This window comes from Neovison vison, chromosome 9, assembly GCF_020171115.1.
Source record: "Neovison vison isolate M4711 chromosome 9, ASM_NN_V1, whole genome shotgun sequence".
Taxonomy (NCBI): domain Eukaryota; kingdom Metazoa; phylum Chordata; class Mammalia; order Carnivora; family Mustelidae; genus Neogale; species Neogale vison.
The window spans coordinates 101004062-101025883 of NC_058099.1; the positions used below are offsets into that span (position 1 = coordinate 101004062).

The following is a 21822-nucleotide window of genomic DNA, read 5'->3' on the forward strand; positions in this document are numbered from 1 at the left end:
TTACTTTGGCTAATGTATTTTTCACCCCTAAAGTAGGATACTCTGTATCTTTTCTTTCTTTTCTGAAACTTGCTGTATTTCCACGTGCTTGTGTGGTGTAAGGCCTAAAATTAAGGCCCCAAAGCACGTGCTTCCTAGCATCTAGGGACACCAGATGAACCGCCAGTGGCCTGAGCACAAGCTCCCTCCACTCTGCTCCCACGGATAAGCGCCTAGACCAAGAACCCTCCTCACTCAAGAGACCAGGCCGGGTTCCTACTCATCTCTGGGGAGTGGGTTCCAGCGCCAGACCATGGAACCCTTCCAACAAGCCCGTCAGGGCACCGGGCTGGCACAGTCTGGAGCATGTGACTCTTGCTCTCAGGTTCCTGAGTTCAAAAACAATTAAGAAAAAAACAAACAACAAAACAACCAAGCCTACCACACCGTCCTGTGGGACCCGTGGGGCAGCCCACCCTCCGGTCACTCCGAAGCTTCTCGTAGCATGCCGGATCCTCTACTCCAGATCACACCCGCTCTGTGGCCCGTGGGGTGTCCGCCGTGTCCTCCTCCTCCTCTGGGATGGGAACCCACGCGACTGAGAAACTGCTCGCGGTCACGTCTCTCCGCGAGCTGTCTGGCCGTTCCCAGACACCCAGCACGGAAGTCCTCCTGCACGGACCAGGTGAAGAGGAGGAACCTGGAAGGTTCACCCTTACTTCTCAGAGCATTTTTACAGTAAGTGCTTTAAATATTTCTCAGGTAATTCTAACATCTACAGTCTGAGGGCATCGGTTCGATGTCTTCTCCCATGCAAGTGGAGATTTTCGGGCTCTTCACATGCTGAGTAATTCCGGCCTGGACGTTTCTGTTTCAGCATTCAGTCAGTGCTAGACGGACTCGGGCGACCCATCCCAGCCGGCCTTCTGTGGACTGTGGCCTCAGCGCCGCTATGTTCGTGAGGACTTCGGCCAGTTTCGGATCCGGGCAGTGGCCCATCTCTCGGTGCAAGTCCTCAGCGTCTGATCTTCTGCGCAGAATCAGACACACGCACGCACAGCCCAAGAGTGAGTCAGGAGTTCCCAAGCGACGCGAAGGGATCTCCTTCCTACGTTACCCCTCTTGACCATCTCTTGGTATTTTCCAATGCCCTAGGGCTCCCCCGTTTTGGACCTCCATGCACAACACTGGGGTTGTCTGCACCTCGCTCTATCTTGCACTTTCAACAACTACACCTACGTCCAAGGCAAAATGTAGACGGACAGAGAAAATAAAGCAGCAGGAACTTGCCCCGACCCCTTGAGACCGCAGCTCTTGTGCCGGAGAAAGGCTCTCTTCCCTCTGAATTCCTGACGTTTCGGGTTCTGCCTGCCACAGCGGTCCCTACCAAGAGACTCGTCTCCCGTTTCCCAAACCTGAACAAGAAAGATTCTCCTGAAGTTCTCTCTGGCTGTGCCAATGGCCCTTTCTGGGATTTTTCTTTTTTCTTTTTTTTAGACCAGAGGGATGGATGCCAGGAAGAACCTGAATCCATACTTTTATTTTCAGCCCACAGCACTCGCCTAAACTTCACATTTGCACAACCTACTGCTTAATACGGCACTTGGATGTTTAACAATTATTTTTAACCAAACAATATTCTTCCCACGTCTCTGCTGCGGGGAACCTTTTCTTCTCGGTTACCCCAGCCAGGATCCTGGCTGTCCTTCTTCACACTGCTGCGATCCGTCAGGAGAGCCTCCAAACCACGGCACACACCCGGGTTCCACCGCCACGTCCCAGGCCAAGCCCCGCGCCCTGCACCTGAGCCGCAGCCACGGGCTCCCCGCAGGCACGGGCTCGGCCTCTCGCTGGCCCCACAGACGCGGGCCCTCGCCGCAGAGACCAGAAAAATCCTTAAAAGCCTCCGACCGCACTGCCCTCTGCTGAGACCCGGCCGGGGGCCCTTCTCATTCAGGGTGGACGCACGGGCGGCCTGTCGGGGACCCCCTCTCGCTTCCCCGCCAGAAGCTGCTGCCAGTCTCCTCCCGCCCCGCGCGGCGGCAGGTGTGGGGACAAGGCCGCGGGCCGGAACGCTCTCCTCCGTCCGCGCGGCTCATGCCCTCAGCTCCCCCCCGTGGTCCCTCCAGCGCCGCCTTCTCACGGGCTTCTTCTGAGCCCCGCGTTCCGGCCCCTTCCTCCGCCCTCTCCCCAGCACTCTGCGCTCCTGCCCTGCGTCCCAGCGCGCTGGGCGCCAAGCCCCCGGCCCTCTGCGGAGCAGCCGCCGCACGGCCGCGGGGACCTGTCCTTCCCGGTCACGGTCCACACCCGGCGTCCGACCGCCGCGCGGCGTGACCAGTGCTTCCTGCGACAACACACACCCCTCGGGCACCGTGCGAGCAAAGCGCACGGCAGGGGGCCTGGAGGCTGAGACTGAGTCGAGAAGCCACCTTGGGGCCCCGTGAAGGGACACGGAGAGCGGGCAGAAGCCACACTGCTCTGTCGCAGCCGTGAACCGCCCGCTGCTGTCCGAGTCCGGCGAGTGGGCAGCTACGGTTGGCGCGTCTGCTCTCTGCTGCCGGGTCTGACTCGGCAATTCGACGGGAACACGGCCGAGTCACACACGCTATGTTCCCTCCACAGCGAGCAACGCAATGGCCCGTCCACAGTGTGGAGTCAACAAGCAACTCTCCAAGCACTGCAATTAGAAGAGGTCCCTGAATTACAGTGTTAGGACAAAGAAACGGGAGTCTGCAGAGTAAGAAGCGTGCTAGTACATGCACCTAACGGGGGCGCCCGGGGGGCTCCGTGGAACATGTGCCTTCCGCTCAGGTCATGACCTTGGGGTCCTGGGATCGAGTCCCACATGGGGCTCTTTGTTCAGCAGAAAGCCTGCGTCTCCCTCCGCCTCTCCGCTGTGCACCACTCTCTCTCTCACAATAAAATCAATAAAATCCTTAAAATAAACCAACCAACCAACAAATGCACGCACCTAACTTCAGAGAGCAAGCGAGCGGGCCTCCGCAGAGGTCAGCCGGGGAGCGGCACGAAGCCCAGCAGTGCTGCCCACGGCTCGCAACGCAGGCAAGCGTCCGACCTGGGGGGACCTCGTGAGAAAAGCAGTCTTGGTTCTGCTGTTACACGTCTCTTCCTCCTGAAACAGTCTGACCTTAATTAATCAGATTGGGCACAGAAAGGTCTTTTGCTATTTGTGAAAACCAAATTCACCCTCGCAGGATAAAGATGAGTCACGACTAAGGATGTTCGCAAGAAGCAGCTGCCATTCTGACGTGAATTCTAAGAGGATTTCAACAAAGGTTACAAACAACACTTTCCAAAATGACTACGGTGTTCAGGACAACAGGCGCGCAGGGTCCAAACATCCACATTCCTTCACGGGCACACCTTAAATAGCATTCCTGCTCCCCGTGCCCAGAGCTGCCTTCCTGCAGGGCCCGGCCCACAGAGAGATGGAAGGGACCCCCCACCCCCCATGCCCATGACGCCCGAGTTCTCGCGTTTCCTTCCTCTTGCTTTTATTTGGGGAATGGTCAATGCCAACCAGAGTAATTAAAGATTATTTTCCTAAAAGGTTTCTAAAAACAGAATGTTAAAAGGTTAGTCATAGTTAGTCACCACGTGAAGGGAACAAAATTACTGTCCCCAAAGCGGGACAACCTACCATCGAGAGTCACCGCTCAAACGAGAAACGGAGCACAGCCCACTGAGTGCGCTTGGCTCAATATTTTCACCTACATCTAACTTTGAGGAAATGACTCAGTCATACCCAGAATGTGTAAACCTCAGTAAGATAATTTGCCTGAATGCTTAAAAAAATGTGTTATAAAAAACAAAGAGATGGAAGACTGGTCTAGATTTAAGAAACAAAACAGTAAAACCCCATAGATCTAACCAAACACAACATGAATTATTAACTCGATCCTGAATTGAAAAAGCAAAGCCAAAGCCCACCACAAACACGGTGAGCCCCGTGGGGAACCTGAAGTTAGGGCTCATCTCGTGCGGGGTAGCGGCAGTTTTGTGGTTCTGTCCGGGTTTGTCCTTCCCAGGAAAGGGGCTGCTGGCACATCCCAGGGTTCACCTGCTCATTCCAAAACGGCTCCGCAGGAACAAACGGGGTGCGAATGAGCCCAGGAGGGGGGCTGCGAGGGGATGGGCAGGGCTCGGTGAGGCAGATACAGAACGTCTGCCTTTCAGACGTTCCGAAGTTTGAGTATTCCCAAAATAAAAAGCTGGAGGAAATCGGAGACAGCCACGGGGCGGTGAAAGCAGGGCGCGTCCCGTCCTGGTGGTGCGTGCGCACCCGAGCGCGGGGCCTGGACGTGCTCGGAGCAGCACTGAGGGCTCGTGCCACCAACCAAAGGTCCTCCGGTCGAAGCGGCAAGAGGCAAAGGCCGGGCACGAGGCCGTCTGCACTGCTTTCTGCACGCACTTACAAGAAATGTCCCCCACTGTCACAGGAACTCTAACCCTCTGGACTTTGTTTTCCTTGGTTCTCGCGAAGGCGTTAGAGGGCAGTACCATCAGAGGAGCTGTTTCTGGAAGGGACCTTCACTGTGCACCGCTGGAGCGCTCGCTGCTGGGAAGAGCGGAGGAGCCGCAGCCGCCGTCGGTAAGGAGAAGAGGCCGGAGGCCGGAGCAGAGCTCTGAGCCGCACGGAGACCCCCAGTGTAATTCAGGATGCTGTGCCAAGGTCCTTGGGGACAATCTTAACTATTTTCAGATTGGCTAGTGCTTTCACTCGTTGACATTGTGTATTTTGTATTTTATCGTATGTGTCTATAATCAAACATACGTATTACGAGTGAAAGTAAAAGCACGGGTTAGAGTACATGATACTTAGTTACGTTTAACTTTTCCAATTACATCTGCTCTAACACTATTTAAAGAAGTTCAATTCAGATCCAGTATGTTCTGCATTCCTTTCCATTAACTACTTCCAACAGTCGTCCCTGAACAATCCTCGTCTCGTAGACAGTAAAATCTAGAACACTCCTCTACGAATTACACTATCGGTGATGGCCCACGAGTACCCATGTTCAGTAGGAACATTACTCTCCCCAAAACAACCATTTTTCATTTAACTTGTTTTGAGAAAATCTATAAAATATATCTTAAAAGGAACCGTATTATCAGTCGTGCTCAAGCTCAAGTGAAAATGAAAGGAAGGAAGGAAGGAAGGAAACCTTTAGAAAGCTAAATGCTAGGCTTTGTCGACCGTTTCCCCGTGAGCTGTCCGCACAAAGGGGAAGAAGTGATGCCAACAGGACGGCCAGGGCCATCTGACGGGGAGCGCAGCCTCTCCGAGCCGGGAGGGGCTCAACCCTACCAGACCTGTAGCACCACGGTTTCCAGTGTGCACGCAGCTCAGACCCTGCACCCTGAGGAACTGACCCCAGTCTTCATAGGACGAGGAAAGCAAAGTATTTGCTGTTTCCACAGTACTGTCGCTCCTGCCCCGTTCTCTACCCCAAGGTGGCCGTCACAGCTGGTCCCACGTGAAGTGGATGACCAGCGGAGCTGTGGACACTGACAAGGGCTGAGGGACGAGGGCCACGCTGCATCTGCAACAGGAAGCAAGCTCAGCATCTGCTTTTAGCTAAGAGGCCCACCAACAAGGGAGAGAGAAACTCAGGCTACACGGTCTATTCTAAGAAGGTCTTACAGCAGTTCACTGCCCAAAAGACGCCGTCTCAGGGATCACAGGAGCCAAGGCAAGTCTGTCAACTTAAAACCAACTTTAAGAAAAGGGGGGGGGGGGGGCGCCTGGGTGGCTCAGTTGGTTAAGCGGCTGCCTTCGGCTCAGGTCATGATCCCGGCGTCCTGGGATCGAGTCCCACATGGGGCTCCTTGCTCGGCGGGGAGCCTGCTTCTCCCTCTGCCTCTGCCTGCCATTCTGTCTGCCTGTGCTCACTCTCTCTCCCTCTCTCTCCGATAAATAAATAAAATCTTTAAAAAAAAAAAAGAAAGAAAGAAAGAAAGGAGGGGGAGGTGGTATTTTCATCTACAAGAAAGGAAAGGGAGGAAAGGATATGATGGAAATATCTGTGGATCAAAACACCCACCAGAGGATTTCTCTGCACAGAGATTTCAGAAGCGCCCCCTTCAGAGTACACTAAACAGACCTTAGAGAAACTACATTGTTTAAAAAAAAAAACAAAAACTGGGCCTGACTTCGGGTGCATGAGTAACCGTCACACGAACGTGAACGTGAACGCAAATGCCTGCATCTTCCTTCATGGGAACGGCACGGGCCTCGCAGAGAACCCGACTCTCGGCAACGTGCGACGCAGCGGAGATGCACGTGCGGAGGACGGACGGGAAAGTGTCATTAGTTAAAGGAGCAACTGAGACACTTTCCCTCAGACTCACTTAGGAAAAAAGACAAAGACAGAAGACGATTCTAAGTAGATGGGAAAATGGTAAAGCATTCTGAATTTTATCACAAATTCACTCAATAACAATTTTAGAAATAATTATAATCATGAGATGGCGCAGTCCAAAGTGAATCAAACTTACAAGTGGGCTCTAATCAACGGGTCCCTGGCTGAGGAGGACCCTCAGCAACTTCCGTACTCTGGAAAGAAGACGCTGGTCCCCAGACCCCCAAGGCGGGGGCGGCTCCGGAGCCAGGAGGGCAGGGCGGGCACTCGCACTCGGGTTCTGCAGTGCGGCCCGTCGCTTCCCTCGAACCAACGCCGACATGAGGCTCATGCGGCCGTTCTACCTTCTCGGGCTTTGAACACAACATTTCATCTCCGAGATGACGACAAATACCCCAAAGACCAAGTGCATCTTCCCCCACCCCGTACCGCCGCCACCCGCTAAGCCACTGTCCGGAAACACAGCACTGGAACGTTACCACCGCCGTATCAGTCTCCAAGGGCCGCTGTAGCACATTACCGCAAACTCGCTGGCTGAAGACCACAGAAGTCTGCTCTTAGCGTTCTGGAGGACAGAGTCCAAACTCGAGATGCTGGCAGGGGTGGTTCCTTCCAGAGGCTCTGAGCTTCTGGGGGCCGCCAGCAACCCCTGGCCTGCCTGGACCTGCGAACGCTTCTCTTCCATCCGTCTTCACAGGACCTTCTGCTTCTCCTCGCCTCTTCGGACACTTCTGACATTCATTCAGATCATCCAGAATGAGGTCATGTCAAGATCCTTAACCCTTTATCTGCCAAGACCTTTTTCCCAAATAAGGTTACACTCACAGGTTCCAGGCTGACCTATCTCGGGGGGCAGGGGGAGTGGTGACAGGGGCTGTCACCATTCTACGACAGTCACTGTCTTTCTAGGGTTAGCAGTACCCTCGTAACCATAAATGCTTCTTAAAAGAATTTCAGAAACACCCCACCATCCTCCTTTCCTAACCCTTGTTTTATTTCCAGGATTTATTTTCTGATCATTCTTTTCAATTGGATCCATTTCCACAGAAATCCACCTGCCAGCATCCCCGTGAGTCACTGTGAACAGGAGCGGTGCGGTCCAACAGGCAGTCACCAAATGCTTTTACCCACAAGAATCGCGTTTTCACGGACAACTGAAGCAGAAACCTTTCCGTGAGTCTTACACGTTGACCTGGGCCGTCACCAATTTAACTGAATTCTGTTTTAGTTTCTCCCTGTCCACCCTGATCAGGATAAGCACTCTTCTCACGATAAGTTCAAACACACAGTTTTAACCTGTCCAGGTACAAACATACCTAAAATGTTCAAACGCCGCTTTCAATTTTTACACTGTTACTGTTTGTTTTTTTTTAACGCTGTTACTGTGATTTAATTCATACACTAATAAATCATCAACGCGCACCTCTCAAATGAACCCTACTTTCTGAGAAAACAACTTCATGAAAACCAAAGTAGCTCCAAATTCTCTCATCGGACAAAAGAACAAAAATTTCAGATTTATTGGGTGATACAAGATTTCATTATCCGTGTTGGAAAAATGCTTTCTTAAATGAGTCTTCCCCAAAGGCAGCTCACCTGTCTTTATTGTAGTGACAAAAGAAAGACCTCCGCTCCAAACTCAGGCCACCCACTAACCCCAACCTTTGTCCTGCTGCCCAGAAACAAACAAGCCGCATGAAGCCTGGGAAGCCCTGCCCACTCCTCCAGCAGGGTCGGACCGTGTGCAGGCCGCTTTCAAAGTATCAGTGCAATGTTTCAAGAAAAATGTGGCTGAAAACAATAATTTAAAAATGAAGAAATTATACAGAAAAGCACAGGAGACCCCGCAAAACCAGGGCAGCACCCAACACACCCAGCATCTTCTCAACCACCTGAATAAAAGAGCACATTCTACGTAAGGACTTTGCTACAAAGGCAAACAATACAGTATTAGTCTCTTCACCCAAAATGTCACCTTTTTAATTCACACCCTTTTGCCTTACACCCTGTTGTTAAGAATAAATCAACGGGCGTGGACGCGTCATACCTCCACCAGGAATAATTGCCAACTTCGTCTCGACCAAGCCCATTTTCGCGGAGGAAGCTAAAAAAGGAAGGAAGAAAATTAAGTAAAATGCGTATCATCAGATTCAAATATTACAACGTGAAAAAGTTACTAAAATCAGTTACAAATATTCTATTTGCTAATTAAACCTGTGTCACAAATCTTTTTAAAAGTCACTGCAGAAGGCATTTAGTTACAGAAATAAGCAAACACTGCAAATGACAGACATTAGGGGATCCCGTAACACTTCCCCTTCAGACCTGGTCGGCAGTGAAGTGATCTTCGACGCAGAAAGACCAGGGCTGTAGCCGCATGATCTGACCCGACACTGCCAAGGCCCGTTTGCAGGCTGAGGCCCCGCTGCTGTTCGGGATGAGGCGCGAAGCTGTGTCTGACACGCAGGGCCTTCAGCGGCCTGAGGAGTCCCGCGAATCAAACAGCTTCACGTATCACGTCACCCGTGGCAGCTTTTCAGGGCCGAATCTCTGGTTACTTCTGACAAACGGTTTTACTATTCTGACAGCGGGACAGGTTCCTTCCTCCTTCTGTGTTTTGTTTTCACGGCTTCTGGAAAACCTCTTAATTGTTTATTTGCATCTAGACCACCTCCCACACCCTAATGCCCACAGTCTGCACTCTTTCAGAAATGGACTATGGGTACCTCAGCTTTTCCATTTAAAACTCGTGATTTCAGACAAGTAGGTAGAAATCTAAAATAAAGCAGAAAGGGGGAAGGGGCCACATGGACCGGCAGCTACGATGCCCAAGAAATAGTCAAAAGTGACTGGAAACACAGTTACATCGACTCGCTGTTAGCAGGCAGCTGCTTCAGGAGTCACCGTGGGAGCCAGGGGAAGGACGGTGACACACAGCCTGCTGCCTGCTTCACCCGCTCCTCAGGGCCAGGGTCCCTTTCTGTCACCCCAACGTGGCCATATGGTGGCAGTCCGCGGGGCTCTGGCAGAATGGGGGAGTGTGGGCGATGGTGCCAGACCGCCTGGGTTCCAGTCCAGCTCAGCCACTGCCCCGGGCCCGCTCCTGTCTCCTCCCCGGGCCCCAGCTTCCTCCCGCAGCACGGAGCCTATCCCGGAGGGCTGCGAGGCCGTGGCGTGACGTCATTCACATGGGCGCTCGGAGCCAGGCCGGGCACCGGGGCAGCGCTCAGCACGGGCCAGCACTAACTGTTCTCAGTATTATTTTCATAATCGCCTCATCCCACCCACAGGAAACCAAGCAAGAAGCAAGTGAACCCCAGAGAGATTCAGTTGTCGTTCCCAGACTGACATGACCGAAGTGCCTGGACTGGGCAGAGGCCACGGACTCGCTCACTGGATCCAGCCCGTGTCGTTGCCCCATTGCAGAGGAGGACACTGATCGGAGAGGGACAGGGCCTGCGACGCACGTTCAGTTCTGTCGGACCCGATTCCCGTCCCCCTCCTCTAGCGGACTGTCTCCCACACGGGGAACCTTCAGCGCTCGCCCAGCGCGTGCCTCCTTCTCAACGTTCTACTCAGCACGGGGCAAGAGCAGAGCGTCGGGAAGCATCTGGAGAGCGAGCACACCGTCATCTCTGACGGGGCCGTCCTCACCTGCCACGCGAATGTCGCACGCCAGAGCCAGCTCGAGGCCACCGCCCAAGGCCAGCCCGTCGATCGCCGCGATTGTTGGCACCGGCAGATTAGCTGAAACAGAGCAAAGAGTTCAAGTTTCTTCGGGAAGATCGTGACCTCACTATGTAATTTATCTTAGACTCGTTTTGTGAATTTATTTTTCAAGGGCATACTGTATACAGAATTTTATAGCCCTTTTGCCTTAAACAAAATAGTCATTTCCTTTGTTATTGTTCTTCAAACATGCAACAATTGTGTGGAGTTCCACCAAACGAACATGCACGGACGTCTTTGAGTCTTCCCATACCCCTGAAATATTTCCATAAATATTTTCTGCTCGATTAGCACAGTTACAATTCTGACTTCGTGATTTTTTAAATATTTTTATTGTGTTATGTCAGTCACCATGTAATACATCATAGTTTGGGATGAAGCGTTCCAAGATTCATTGTTCACGTACAACACCCAGAGCTCCACGCAACACGTGCCCTCCTCAATCTTCGAGCCCAACGTCCTTTATGAGACGTTTGGTTCATACAAATTTCTGTTTGAAATGACTTCGGTGTAACTGCGAAGTTCAAGATCCGTTATGGGTCACCAGGGAACTCGGAATGATGGTCTCACCCGACGAAGTAAAGGTCTCGGCGCAGACAACAGCCGACTGAGCGCCCGCTGGGGCCCCGCCCACGAGCTCGTCCCTGCGGAAGCAGCAGGACGCGCCCGGCTAGAGAACCAGGCTCTACCCAGCAGCACGTTCCGGAGGCACGCGGCTCGGAGAAGGTCCCGAGGGCCTGCCCAAAAGCATGCCCAGGGAAGGGTCAGCCACCAAAGAGCTCAAAGCAGACTTTCCTGAGCCCCAAATATTATTTTAATGAGATTTTATCAATTGGAACATACAGACTTAGTTTTTATAGCTGGTTCAAAAGCTGACTGATTATTATGTGAAGCAGACTTCCTGCTATTTAATTTTATTTCTGACAATGGGAATGCGAAGCAAGGCTGGCCAACCCTGCTCCAGGACGAGCAGAATGTGCTGCATCTCCTTCTGACTGCCCTGATGACAAATAAGTAATAGTCACGTGGCGTGAGGTACTGGCTAACGCTCCGGGATAATCGTATCGTAATACAGAAGTAGAGCTAATCAACATGTTACACACCTTAAACTTACACGATGTTATATGGCAACTACGGCTCAATTTTTGGAAAAATAAATAAAATCGAAGGAAGGAAGGAAGGAAATAGATGATACCATCCCTAACAATCTCTTTCTTCCGAAGGTATTCTGAAATTGAAGCTCCCGTCAGAGGGGTGCATTCTCGGACTTCTAAAACATACAGATTTGCTGAAGTACGCTGAGCTTCATTCACACGTGACAAATTATCAGATTTATTTTCCGAGCAAAGTCGGAAGCGCCGGGCCGGAGCAGACACTCACTGCGGCGAAGACAGAAGCCGTCCCGGAGGGCAGGGATGGGTGCGGCGGGGCGGGCGCCTCCCGCGGCCTCAACGTCCGGGGAAGGGGAGGCTCGAGGGGCTCGAAGACGCACCCCGGGCGCGCGCGACAGGACACTTGGGGAGCAAGCAGACCGCTGCGTCAGGGTCTGCCGTCAGGAAATAAATTTCATGAAAAAACAATAACTGGTAATGTTTATCTGACCAAAAAAACAAGGAAAGAAAGATCAGTAAGGAAATCGAAGGGCAAGTCCCTCTGAGCGGCTTCTAAGATCATCTCCAACCGCGACAAGGCACGTGGGTGACTCTGTGACCCAGCGCTCACGCCTTCCTTTCCCAGACCCTGGGGCAGACATGACCGTGACTTCTACACCCCTGCGGTCTCCGGTCTCCGCAGCCTCGTGGCGCTCCCAGCAGCACCCACCCCTCAGCTTCTTTCCGGCTCCCGTCGAGGACAAGAGGACAAGCTTCCCGAGGGAGGACAGTAACGGAGGACCGCCCTGGCCGCTGCCCCTCCGTCCCCACTGCTCCCGCCCTGCTTCCAGGGACACCGGGAGGCGGTGCCGAAACCAGTGGCCACCGTCTGGCCCCTGTGCAACTTGCTGGCGCTGAGGACCACACACTAGTGCCGCACGCTCCTCCGTGAGTTCCTCTCCTCGTCTGCCTGGCGAACCCCTGTCAACGGCCCTGTGTTTCTCCCCATTTCCCGTTCTTTCTCAGCCCTCTCCTTCTCCCCACAGACACCCCGCCCAGAAGGTCTCGTTCCCACCCAGAACCCTGACCCCACAATGCCAGGGACGCCCAAATCCCTAGCCCCGACCCACCCGTCCCTGTCCGCCGCACGTCCCGCCCGCCCGCCTGCGGCACGTCCGCACTCCCCCGTGTACGGGCTTCTCTCCTCGCCCGCCCTCCTTCTAGATGCTGTTTCACGCCTCGCAGTGTCTCCGCCCCCCAAGTTACCCAGGACCGAGGCCCAGAGCCGTCCCAGAGGCCCTCCTTCCCACCGCGCACAAAGCCGCAAGCCCCCTCCCTGGGCTACGGTCGGCTCTGGGTCCCCTCATCCCTGGGCAGCAGAAGTCCCTGCCGGAGCCTCCCTGCGACCGGCCCTTCCAACGCGCCTTCCAGACTTCCCGGGGTCTAATCCTTCTAAAACGCCAATGCGGTCATGCTATCGCCCCGGTGCGAACGGTGCAGGGATCTACTCCACGCACGGGACAAAAATGGAGAAAACAAAGAATACGGCACAGGAAGCAGCCGATAAACTAGCTCCGTCCACCCGGCCGACCTCTTCGCCAACCTCAGGCCCGCACCGTCTGTTCCGGAAGCGCGTCCCACCCAGGCCTGCGGACAAGCTGCCCTCTGCCCGCGCGCCCAGCTAGCACCTACGGGCACTGCTCCGGGGCCCCTGGCTTCGCGTCCCCGCGGCGCCCGGTCCACGCTCTCCCGGCGCAGCGCCGGATCGCCGCCACGCACGCTGCAACGGAGACGACCAGCACGGGGCGCGGGTCCGTAACTCCTTCGTCCTACCTGGGACTGCCTCTCCGGTCCCTGTGACGTTCAACCTCCTGCTCTCCCTGCTTTCCTTTTCATCACCAACGCCTTCACTTCGAACTTGAAATTAATGACATGAATGCGGCTATGGGCAAGGCAGAGCGCAAAGGGTTCCCGGCCGGGAGAGACCAGAGGAGGACGGGCGTGTCCTCCCCGCCGGCCCCATGAAAACGCCCAGGGCACTGCCCTGCGGGACGTGGGCTCTGCTGAGAGCAGAACCACAAAGAGGAGTGTAAAGGCCTCTACGGTCAAACCCGGGCCTGAAACATCCGCACTCCTGAGTCCAGCTTCTGAAAATGCCAAGTCCCAGCTGAGAGGGTGGCCTCCCCCCGCAAACGGGAACAGACTGGGAACTGAACATGCAGACTAAGCTAGGGGCCCCCGGAGTGAGCTGACTGTAAACTACAAGAGGAACATCCCACAAGCTCATGAGCCCCGAAGCGTCCCAGGAAGCACACGGCAAGTGGTTACGACCCGCGCCCAGCTATAATGTCCGTGTTACTACGTCAGGGGGCGGATGCCCCAAAAACATCTGGCAAGGCTTTGCTTTACAATTCTGTTAATGTTATCAAATAAATATCATACTTAAAAGTCACACTAGCCATCAGAAAGTTTAAAAGCTATTATTTTTTAGAAGTATAAAATGTCATTAAAGGGAAAAAAGAGAGGTTCTACACATTAAAAACACAAATAAAGGGATGCCTGGGTGGCTCCGATGGCTGCACATCTGCCTCTGGCTTGGCTTGTGATCCCAGAGATCTGGGGTCAAGTCCCACATCAGGCTCCCTGCCTGGCGGGGAGTCTGCTTCTCCTGCCTGCTTCTCCCTCTGCTTCTCCTGCCTGCTTCTCCCTCTGCTTCTCCTGCCTGCTTCTCCGTCTGCTTGGGCTCTTTCTCTCCCTCGCTCTCTAACCTATAAATAAAAACTTTTTTAAAACATTAAAAAATTTTTTAAAAAACGCACAAATAAAATGGACTAGTAACTATACCCTCCTGTGATTGTAAGAGGTGCTGTAAACAAACATATGTTGATAAAATGATGGGAGAGAGGGCCTTCAGGGTCCGCCCGACCTGAAAGAACAACGTAGGAACTAAGGAGAAACAAGCAAACGCAAACACGCTCACCTGGGAGGTAGGGGTGGGGAGGCAGGGAGATGACTCGTCTCCTGCTCAAGTCTTAATCCTAAAGTGCAAGAATCAGCACTTTTCCCCTATATGCTTAACTCTTTGGAAATAATGACAATTATTCTTAAATTTGATAGTTAAAAACTGAAGACATTTTCTCAAGGGGCTGAAAGTTTTTTAACATTACATTTTATGTGAAGTATCTAAAATAAAATGACAAGAAGTGTAGGGTCCTTACACAAAACAAGAACAAGGAAAATAGGGTATTGACACTCTCAAATTATTAGAAAGGTAAATTATCTGCACCTTTCAAATGCTAATTAGCATAAGTCAGCATTTCATAAAGCAGTCTATAAAACTTTTTCCTACTAAAAAATTATTTAAGAACAGCTCAATTAGCATTCAATGAGTAATTAAATTTCAACCATTTTACAATATTACAAATTCTGAAGTTCTAGTGAGTCAACTGTATACTTCAATGTAAAATTTTTTTAATTAGTTTTGTTTTTGATCTTAAACTTTATGCAATTCAATCCTTCCCTGAAAGATGTCTCTCTTAGCACATTTTCTTCGGGAAAAGATGAGCCATCCCAAAGCACATGCTAGTTTCACAGTTACCTCATACGCTGGTTTTTACATCCAGTATTTTTTCTGCTTGGTAGCACTTAATAATCTCAGGGGACTGAATGCACACACTTCAGAAGGGCCGATTTCCCGTCCCCGAGAGCTGGGAACCAGCACAGCCGCAGTTGTGTAAGAACGCGGCTGGAGGCCATCGGAGCTGCCGGGATCACAGGTTATCCCAACAGCCAAAGGAAGAAAGGGTGACCCGGTGTGTTACGCAACCAACAGATCAGATGCTATTTTGAGTTTAGTACCAGGAAATGGGCCAGGTATGACAAAGAAGATAATAATCCTTTGAAATGCTCCTAAAAATATAATTAAAAGCAAACAATTAAAGCTCTGCTATTTCAAGAGAAAGATGAAGGAGCTGCCCGGGAAGGCTCTGGTCTCCCTCACTGTCGGCAGGAGGACCCAGTGACGGAGGGGCACCGGAGTCAGACCAGCAATGAGGGGAACAGGGAGCAGGCCTCCTTTCCGCTCCAAGAAAGAAACTATACGTAACAGAGGTTTTCCAGAAAAAGAGATGTTTCCAGAAAAAGAGAGATTCAATTATTAAGGGAAAACGTTAGTGTCAGTTGTGATTTTTCAATATGGCTTTGACTGAAGAATCGTGTTCTTATACAAAATGGAAACATTTCAAAAGAAATGCTCATATAGCACACTGGAAGTCTGACTTTACTGGTATCATTCAAAAAGAATAGAACTAAAATCCAGGTTCATTGAAAATTACAATCAATCCCTAATTATCACGCATTCCAACTCCAACCTTCACATTCACGTGTCCTCTGCCATTCCCATCCCCAGGTTTCGGAGGAAGCACAGAAACAAAACACAACCACTCCCGGCCCAAGCACGCAGGGGCTGCGCTTCTGGAGCCCAGCCAGGACCTCTGAGCAAGAAGGAACCATCCCGGATGCCAACACACACTCGCGCCGCATCACAGCGGGGCTCGAGGCCTGTCAACGGGAGCCCCTGTTCCCACGAGCCAGGGGGCGACCACTGTGCAATCTGAGAAAATCTGATGCTAACTCTTCTCCACGTGTCTTAACTTTCCATACGGCTGCCTGTGGATCGAGCACATGCCGAAAGTGCTTACGAGGTGGGTTCACTGTCTAAGCACCTTACGAACATCACGTAACCCTCCTCCAAGCGCTGTGACCTCAGCAGCACCCTGACCGTCACTGCTGATGGGGACACAGGGCAAAGGAGCTGCCGTCACTTGCCCGCTGCAGCCGCAACTGGAGTCCCGCTGGCCCGACAGACCGTCAGCAGCTCTCACAGCCTCGACCCAGAGCCCGTGACCCGGGCCCCAGCTCGGCAAGACAACGGTCCAGCCTGCCTCGGGGACCCATGACTATGCGTCCGAGGAAGTCTGACAAGCACAGTGGCTCTGAGCCCCGCTGTCCGTTGACTGGAACAGATTTCTGACTCGAGGCTTCCCTGCAAACCTCCAACCCAGACTGTCCCCAGTGCACGCTGCAGGTTAGCAGACGAGGGCCAACACCAGAGCATCCCTTTCCGACCAAACTTCCAAAACAAACAGGGAAACACAGAGAAGGGGAAGCAAGGTTAGCCGGCCCCCAGCCCCACAGCCGGCTCTGGAAGAATATACGAAACAGAACCGAGTGGTCACGTTCCTCGTCAACTGCTGCCCGGTGTTCACGACAAGAATGCGCCCGAATGCGAGCGACGGTCTGCTGCGAGCAAGCTTGGAGTTCTCTTCGTGTCTGAGGAAAACCCGATACTAGGTGCGGTCTACTGTTACCTGGCAGGAAGAAATCCACTATCCGGCCGGCTCCGGACCCTGGCTCTGCACAGCGCGGTCTCGGCCCGCGGCCCCAGCACCACCGGGAGCTCCAGAAACGCACAGTCCCAGGCCGGCGCGGGAACTGGCGCACCCCCCGCCCCGGGAGCTGCACTTGAACAAGATCGCGGGGAAGCGCTGGACACCCAGACATCCACGGGGAACCTGACCGCCTCACCATCCTGCAGGATGACACGCTGCCCCCCACAGACGGAGGGAGCAGTAAGCGCCCTAAGTCTTTCGGGCAGACTCCAACGCAACAGCGGAAAGACCTCCGCACGAGTGTCTGCGGCGGCTCCGTGCGCAGCTCCGTAGGACGGACCCCACTCGCGGTGAGAAGGAACCAGCGACCGACCCACCCCTGCTGAACATCAACGAACCCCGAGAAAAATCTGCCGCAAGATGACATGCAAATTGATACAAACTCTGCTCCGTTTACTAAAACTCTAGAAATGGAAAGTGGTCTCCAGTGCTGGAAAGCAGCTCAGCAGTTCCCTGAGCACCGGTAAGGAACGGGAAGGGGCAGGGAAAGGGACCACTGCGCGCCACGAAGGACTCCTGCGGGGGATGGGCGCGCTCGTCCCGGGGGTGGGCGACGTGTGCAGAAGTCAGAACCGACACCCGGCAGGCGCTGTCCCCTCCAGCCCAGCCAGGCCACGTACCCCTCAGCGGCCTCTTCCTAAAGCGTCTACGACCGCGATAACATGAAAATGACAAATCCAAGAGAATCAAGTAGACGACTTCCGGGTCTTTTACAAACAGGGTTCAACTAAATATATAATCTACGTTTATTTTTTTAGATATAATTTAAAACCAAGTAACAGAGGCATGAATCAATTTAAAATGATAAAGAAATAGCATTAAGAAAAAATGATGAGAAAAAAAGGTGAGAAAAGTAAAAGGGAACGATTCGGGTTCTTCAAACTGAGAGATAACTGACATACGGTATTACAGAAGCATCAGGGGTAAAACACAGTAATTCAACAGTTCTGTCAGTGACAGTGTCCGCTCCGGTGCCCATGGGTCAGCACACACCGTTACTGCACTAACGCACACTCCGTATGCGGTACTCGTCCCCACGACTCACTGATTTTACACCTACAGCTCCGCACCCTAACCCTCTATCTATCTTACGCACTCCCGCCACCGGCTGACCGTCCCAGCGTGCTCTCCGTACTCACGCATCGGGTTTTTCGTTTGTTCATCTGTTTTTTCAGATTGCACATATAAGTGAAATCACAAGGTATCCGTCTTTCTCTGTCTGACTTATTTCACGTAGCGTAACACCCTCTAGGTCCATCCGTGTTGTCGCAAATGGGAAGATCTCGTTGTCTTCTATGGCTGAGTAATATTTCACTCTGTGTGTGCGTGTGTGTGCGTGTGTGCGCGTGTGTGTGCGTGCGTGTGTGTGTACACACACACACTACATCCTCTTTATTCGTCCGTCTACCAATGGACAATTAGGTTGTTTCCGTATCGTGACTACTGTGAATAATGTTGCAATACACGGGGCTGAAGATCTCTTTTCAAATTAGTGTTTTCGTTTTCTTTGGGTAAATCCCCAGTATTTACTGGATCGTACGGTGACTCTATTTTCAGTTTTTGAGGAACTGCCGTACTATTTCCCACACCGGCCGCACTAATTTATAGTCCCACCAGTAGCAAACAAGGGTTTCTCTTTCACCCCATATTTACCGAAACTTGCTACTTCTTATCTTTGATACCAGCCATTCTGATAGGTATGAAGTGATATCTCCTTGTGGTTTTGATCTGCATCTCCCAGACGAGTGATGTGGAGCAGCTTTTCACATCCCTGTCCGCCATCTGCATGTCTTCTTTGGAAAACGTCTGTTTGGGTCCGCTGCCCATTTTCTAATCAGAATGGCTTTTGCTCTTGAGTTGCAGGAGTTCTTTATATATTTTGGATATTAACGCTGCATCAGACATATAGCCTTTGCAAACATCTTCTCCGTTCACTAGGTCGCCTTTTTGTTTTGTCAATGGCTTCCTTTGCTGTGCAAAGGCTATTTGTTTGGATGTCGTCCCAATAGTTTATTTTTGCTTGCTTCCCTTGCCTGAGGGGACATGTCACAAACACCGCGCTCAGGGTAGCGGGGAGGGAGGAATTTAAAACTGGAATTACAGCAGTTCTGTCACTGGTCATAGTAAGAGGTCAACAAGTCTCGGAAGGAAAGAATCGAGTACAGCATGTGAAGTTCTGCTAAGAACGAGCAGCTGAGGGACGCCTGGGTAGCTCAGCTGGTTAAGCGTCTGACTCCTGATTTAGCTCGTGATTTAGGTCATGATCTCAGGGTCCTGAGACTGAGCCCCGTGACCCGCCATGCGCTCCGCTGGGGAGCCCACTTGAGAGTCTCTCCCGCTACCTCTCCCCCTACACGCACAGTCACTGACTTCCTCTCTCATTCAAACAAATAAATCTTTAAAAAAAAGTAAGAAAGAAGGAAACCCACAAACAGAATCCAAAGACAACCACACTGTGTACTTAATATGATCTTTTAAATGTGAAATCACCAAAGCTGAAGCACAGAAAATCATGACCGATGCTAACACCAAATGTATCAATACATGTAAAGAGGCTGAATTCATCATAAAGCAAAACCCAATTACAAGTACTACATTAGAGAAACATCTAGAACAAGGGAGAAAATAAAATTTTAAAAATCTGAAGGGTGGGTATGGCATATCCCAGAGTCAAATACAAAGAAGTCCTCTCATGATCTTACCAAGTAATGGGAGACATTTGAGTAAAAGCATTAAATGGGCAAAGGAGAAGCACTTTAGGCTTAATAAGGGAAAAGTCCACAACGAAGGTCTAGCAGCAAGCAAATGTCTACTGCACACAAACACCACAGCAGGGGCCTCCACTAAGCAAACACATGAGAAACAACAAATTCGTCACAGCACAAACATCACAGCCCCTCTCTGGCCATTATATAATAAATAAACTAAAAATCAAAACAAAAATACGAGCTCGTTGGGGACAGACAAATACAGATGGGCGGAGGGCACAAGTCTTCCGTTTTAGTGGCAGAGACTGCAGGCTCCACGTCTGAGCACGGGTCCAGTGGAAGGTCAGGACCCCGGCCCCTGCCTCCAGAGGTCGTTCCCAGCAAGGCCACCTTCCCGCCTGCCAACTGTCCAGTGCACACGGCTGCACAGAGATGTTCTCCTCCCTGATGCTCCCTGACAGAAATGGGTCCCACACTATCAGAACTACAGCTCCTAAATTTCTTCTACCCCAACAAATTATGTATTTGCATGGACAGTATGAGAAAAAAACAAATGGGCTTATCCTTAGCTCAGCTATCCCCTGCTGCTTTCCCAGAACACCGACCCTCCTCCACGGCCCTGTGAAAAGTGTCCCGTGAGTCACACAGGGCTGGCGCTGGGCTAACTTCCACGGGCAACTTCAGGTGCCGGCCCGGTCGCTCTGGCGGGGAAGCTGGCCTGACAGGGGACAGCCAAGTGAGCAAACCTCCTCATCAACAGATCTAAGCCACAACCTTCAACTTAGCTGCATCAGTGATCAAGAGAACATTTTGTCCCTGTTTCTATACTTGATTTTATTTTTCAATTTATTCCAGACCTTAGACAGAAGGAGGATTTCTATTTATTAAGGTTCCCTTAGATACCATATAACATGGATGATGTTTTCTGCACTGCTGTTTGTCATAGTAAAAAAACTAAAATTATCCAAATGTCCATCAATGAAGGAAATAATTACATACATTATGGTATGTCTATAGCAAATAATACAAGGAAACAAGTCTTTTAAATGCAATGGTAAAACATTCCGCACTACGGAACACTAGACTCCAAACTATTCCCAGAAATAATTTTTCAAATACAATGTCTATCATACAAAGGATAACCAAGAAAATGAGCTATAGTAGAAAAAACATTAAGAAAACACCCATACAAATCTGAGATCCATGATCTTCAAACGCTGACTCTCAAATAAAGACATGAAGCCAAGCATGAAACTGTAAATGACAGAAAGTGACAAAACAGTTTTTTAAAAGAACGAAAAAGTATTGTAAAATGAAATAAAAAACTCAATGTTTGTAACGAATTGCGTGCAGCTTCTGAAAAAACCAGTGGAGCTGTAAAGTGTTCGGTGGGAAGGAAGGAGGAACACACGGGAGACGGAAGGGGAGACAGACACACAGTAAGAAGGTCTGACACAAGTCAAATCGGCAGAGAACAGCGAACCAAACACCCCTTGTCATGGGTTTAAAAGAAAGCAGCCGGGCGCCTGGGTGGCTCAGTGGGTTAAGCCGCTGCCTTCAGCTCAGGTCATGATCTCAGGGTCCTGGGATCGAGTCCCGCATCGGGCTCTCTGCTCAGCAGGGAGCCTGCTTCCTCCTCTCTCTCTGCCTGCCTCTCCGTCTACTTGTGATCTGTCTCTGCCAAATAAATAAAAAAAAAAAAAAGAAAGAAAGAAAGCAGCCAATGTATCCTGAAGAAAAAAATTTTAATGAAAATCAGGATGGACATTAATCAAACAGAAACAAGAGACGGCATTAACAAAGCCCAAAACAGATTTCTGAAATGTGTACTAGATAAACCTACGGGGAGGCAGATCCGGGACGCGGACAGAACGAGCCCCCAGCCAGCCCACTCAGCGCCAAGAGGAGATAACCACTGCTCAGAGACACTAAGAGAACGTTACCAATGGCTTCATACCGAGGCATCGGAAAATCTAGTTGAAATGGATAATTCCTAGAAAAGTATTAATTTCCAGAAATAAAACTTAAATACAGACAACTTGTTTATGTGGTCATTTTCATATATGTGTTTGCATATAATCTAAATCAGTGTATGCATACAAATATATATTCACGTAGAAGCCAAGAAAAGGCCAACAAATACTAAAATCAGTAAATGTTAAAATATTAAATCAGGGCACTAGCGGTAATTACTTATGTGGACAGAAAGGGAATGGGGGAAGCTGCTAAAAGAAGTTCTAATTTTTTCATTAAACACATTCAGATATTCCTTATGGAATTCAAAACTAGCAAACATAAAAAGGCTAAGAAATGATGCAAGTATTTCCCTTTTTCCCTTCAAAAAGAATGAAAGTGAAATTCTAGAATATTCCAGGGTAATATTTTAGAGTTAGCTACCGAGCTCGGTTGATAAGCTTGCTTCTTTGGCTATATTTAGCAAAACAGTATCATTTGCACACCACCATGCCAAGTCAGAGTGTGA

At 50.9% G+C, this 21822-nt stretch overlaps 1 protein-coding gene across 2 annotated transcripts in view; it reads right to left on the reverse strand.

Annotated features, from left to right (window-relative positions):
* AUH (AU RNA binding methylglutaconyl-CoA hydratase) overlaps positions 1-21822 on the reverse strand; it is a 144876-nt gene that overhangs the window by 72196 nt on the left and 50858 nt on the right. For both annotated transcript variants that reach the window (XM_044266103.1, XM_044266102.1), the window contains 2 exons: positions 10017-10109; positions 8410-8466 (listed from right to left, as the gene is read on the reverse strand). In XM_044266103.1, coding sequence (XP_044122038.1) covers positions 8410-8466; positions 10017-10109 — 150 coding nt within the window. The remainder of the gene's footprint in view (positions 1-8409; positions 8467-10016; positions 10110-21822) is intronic.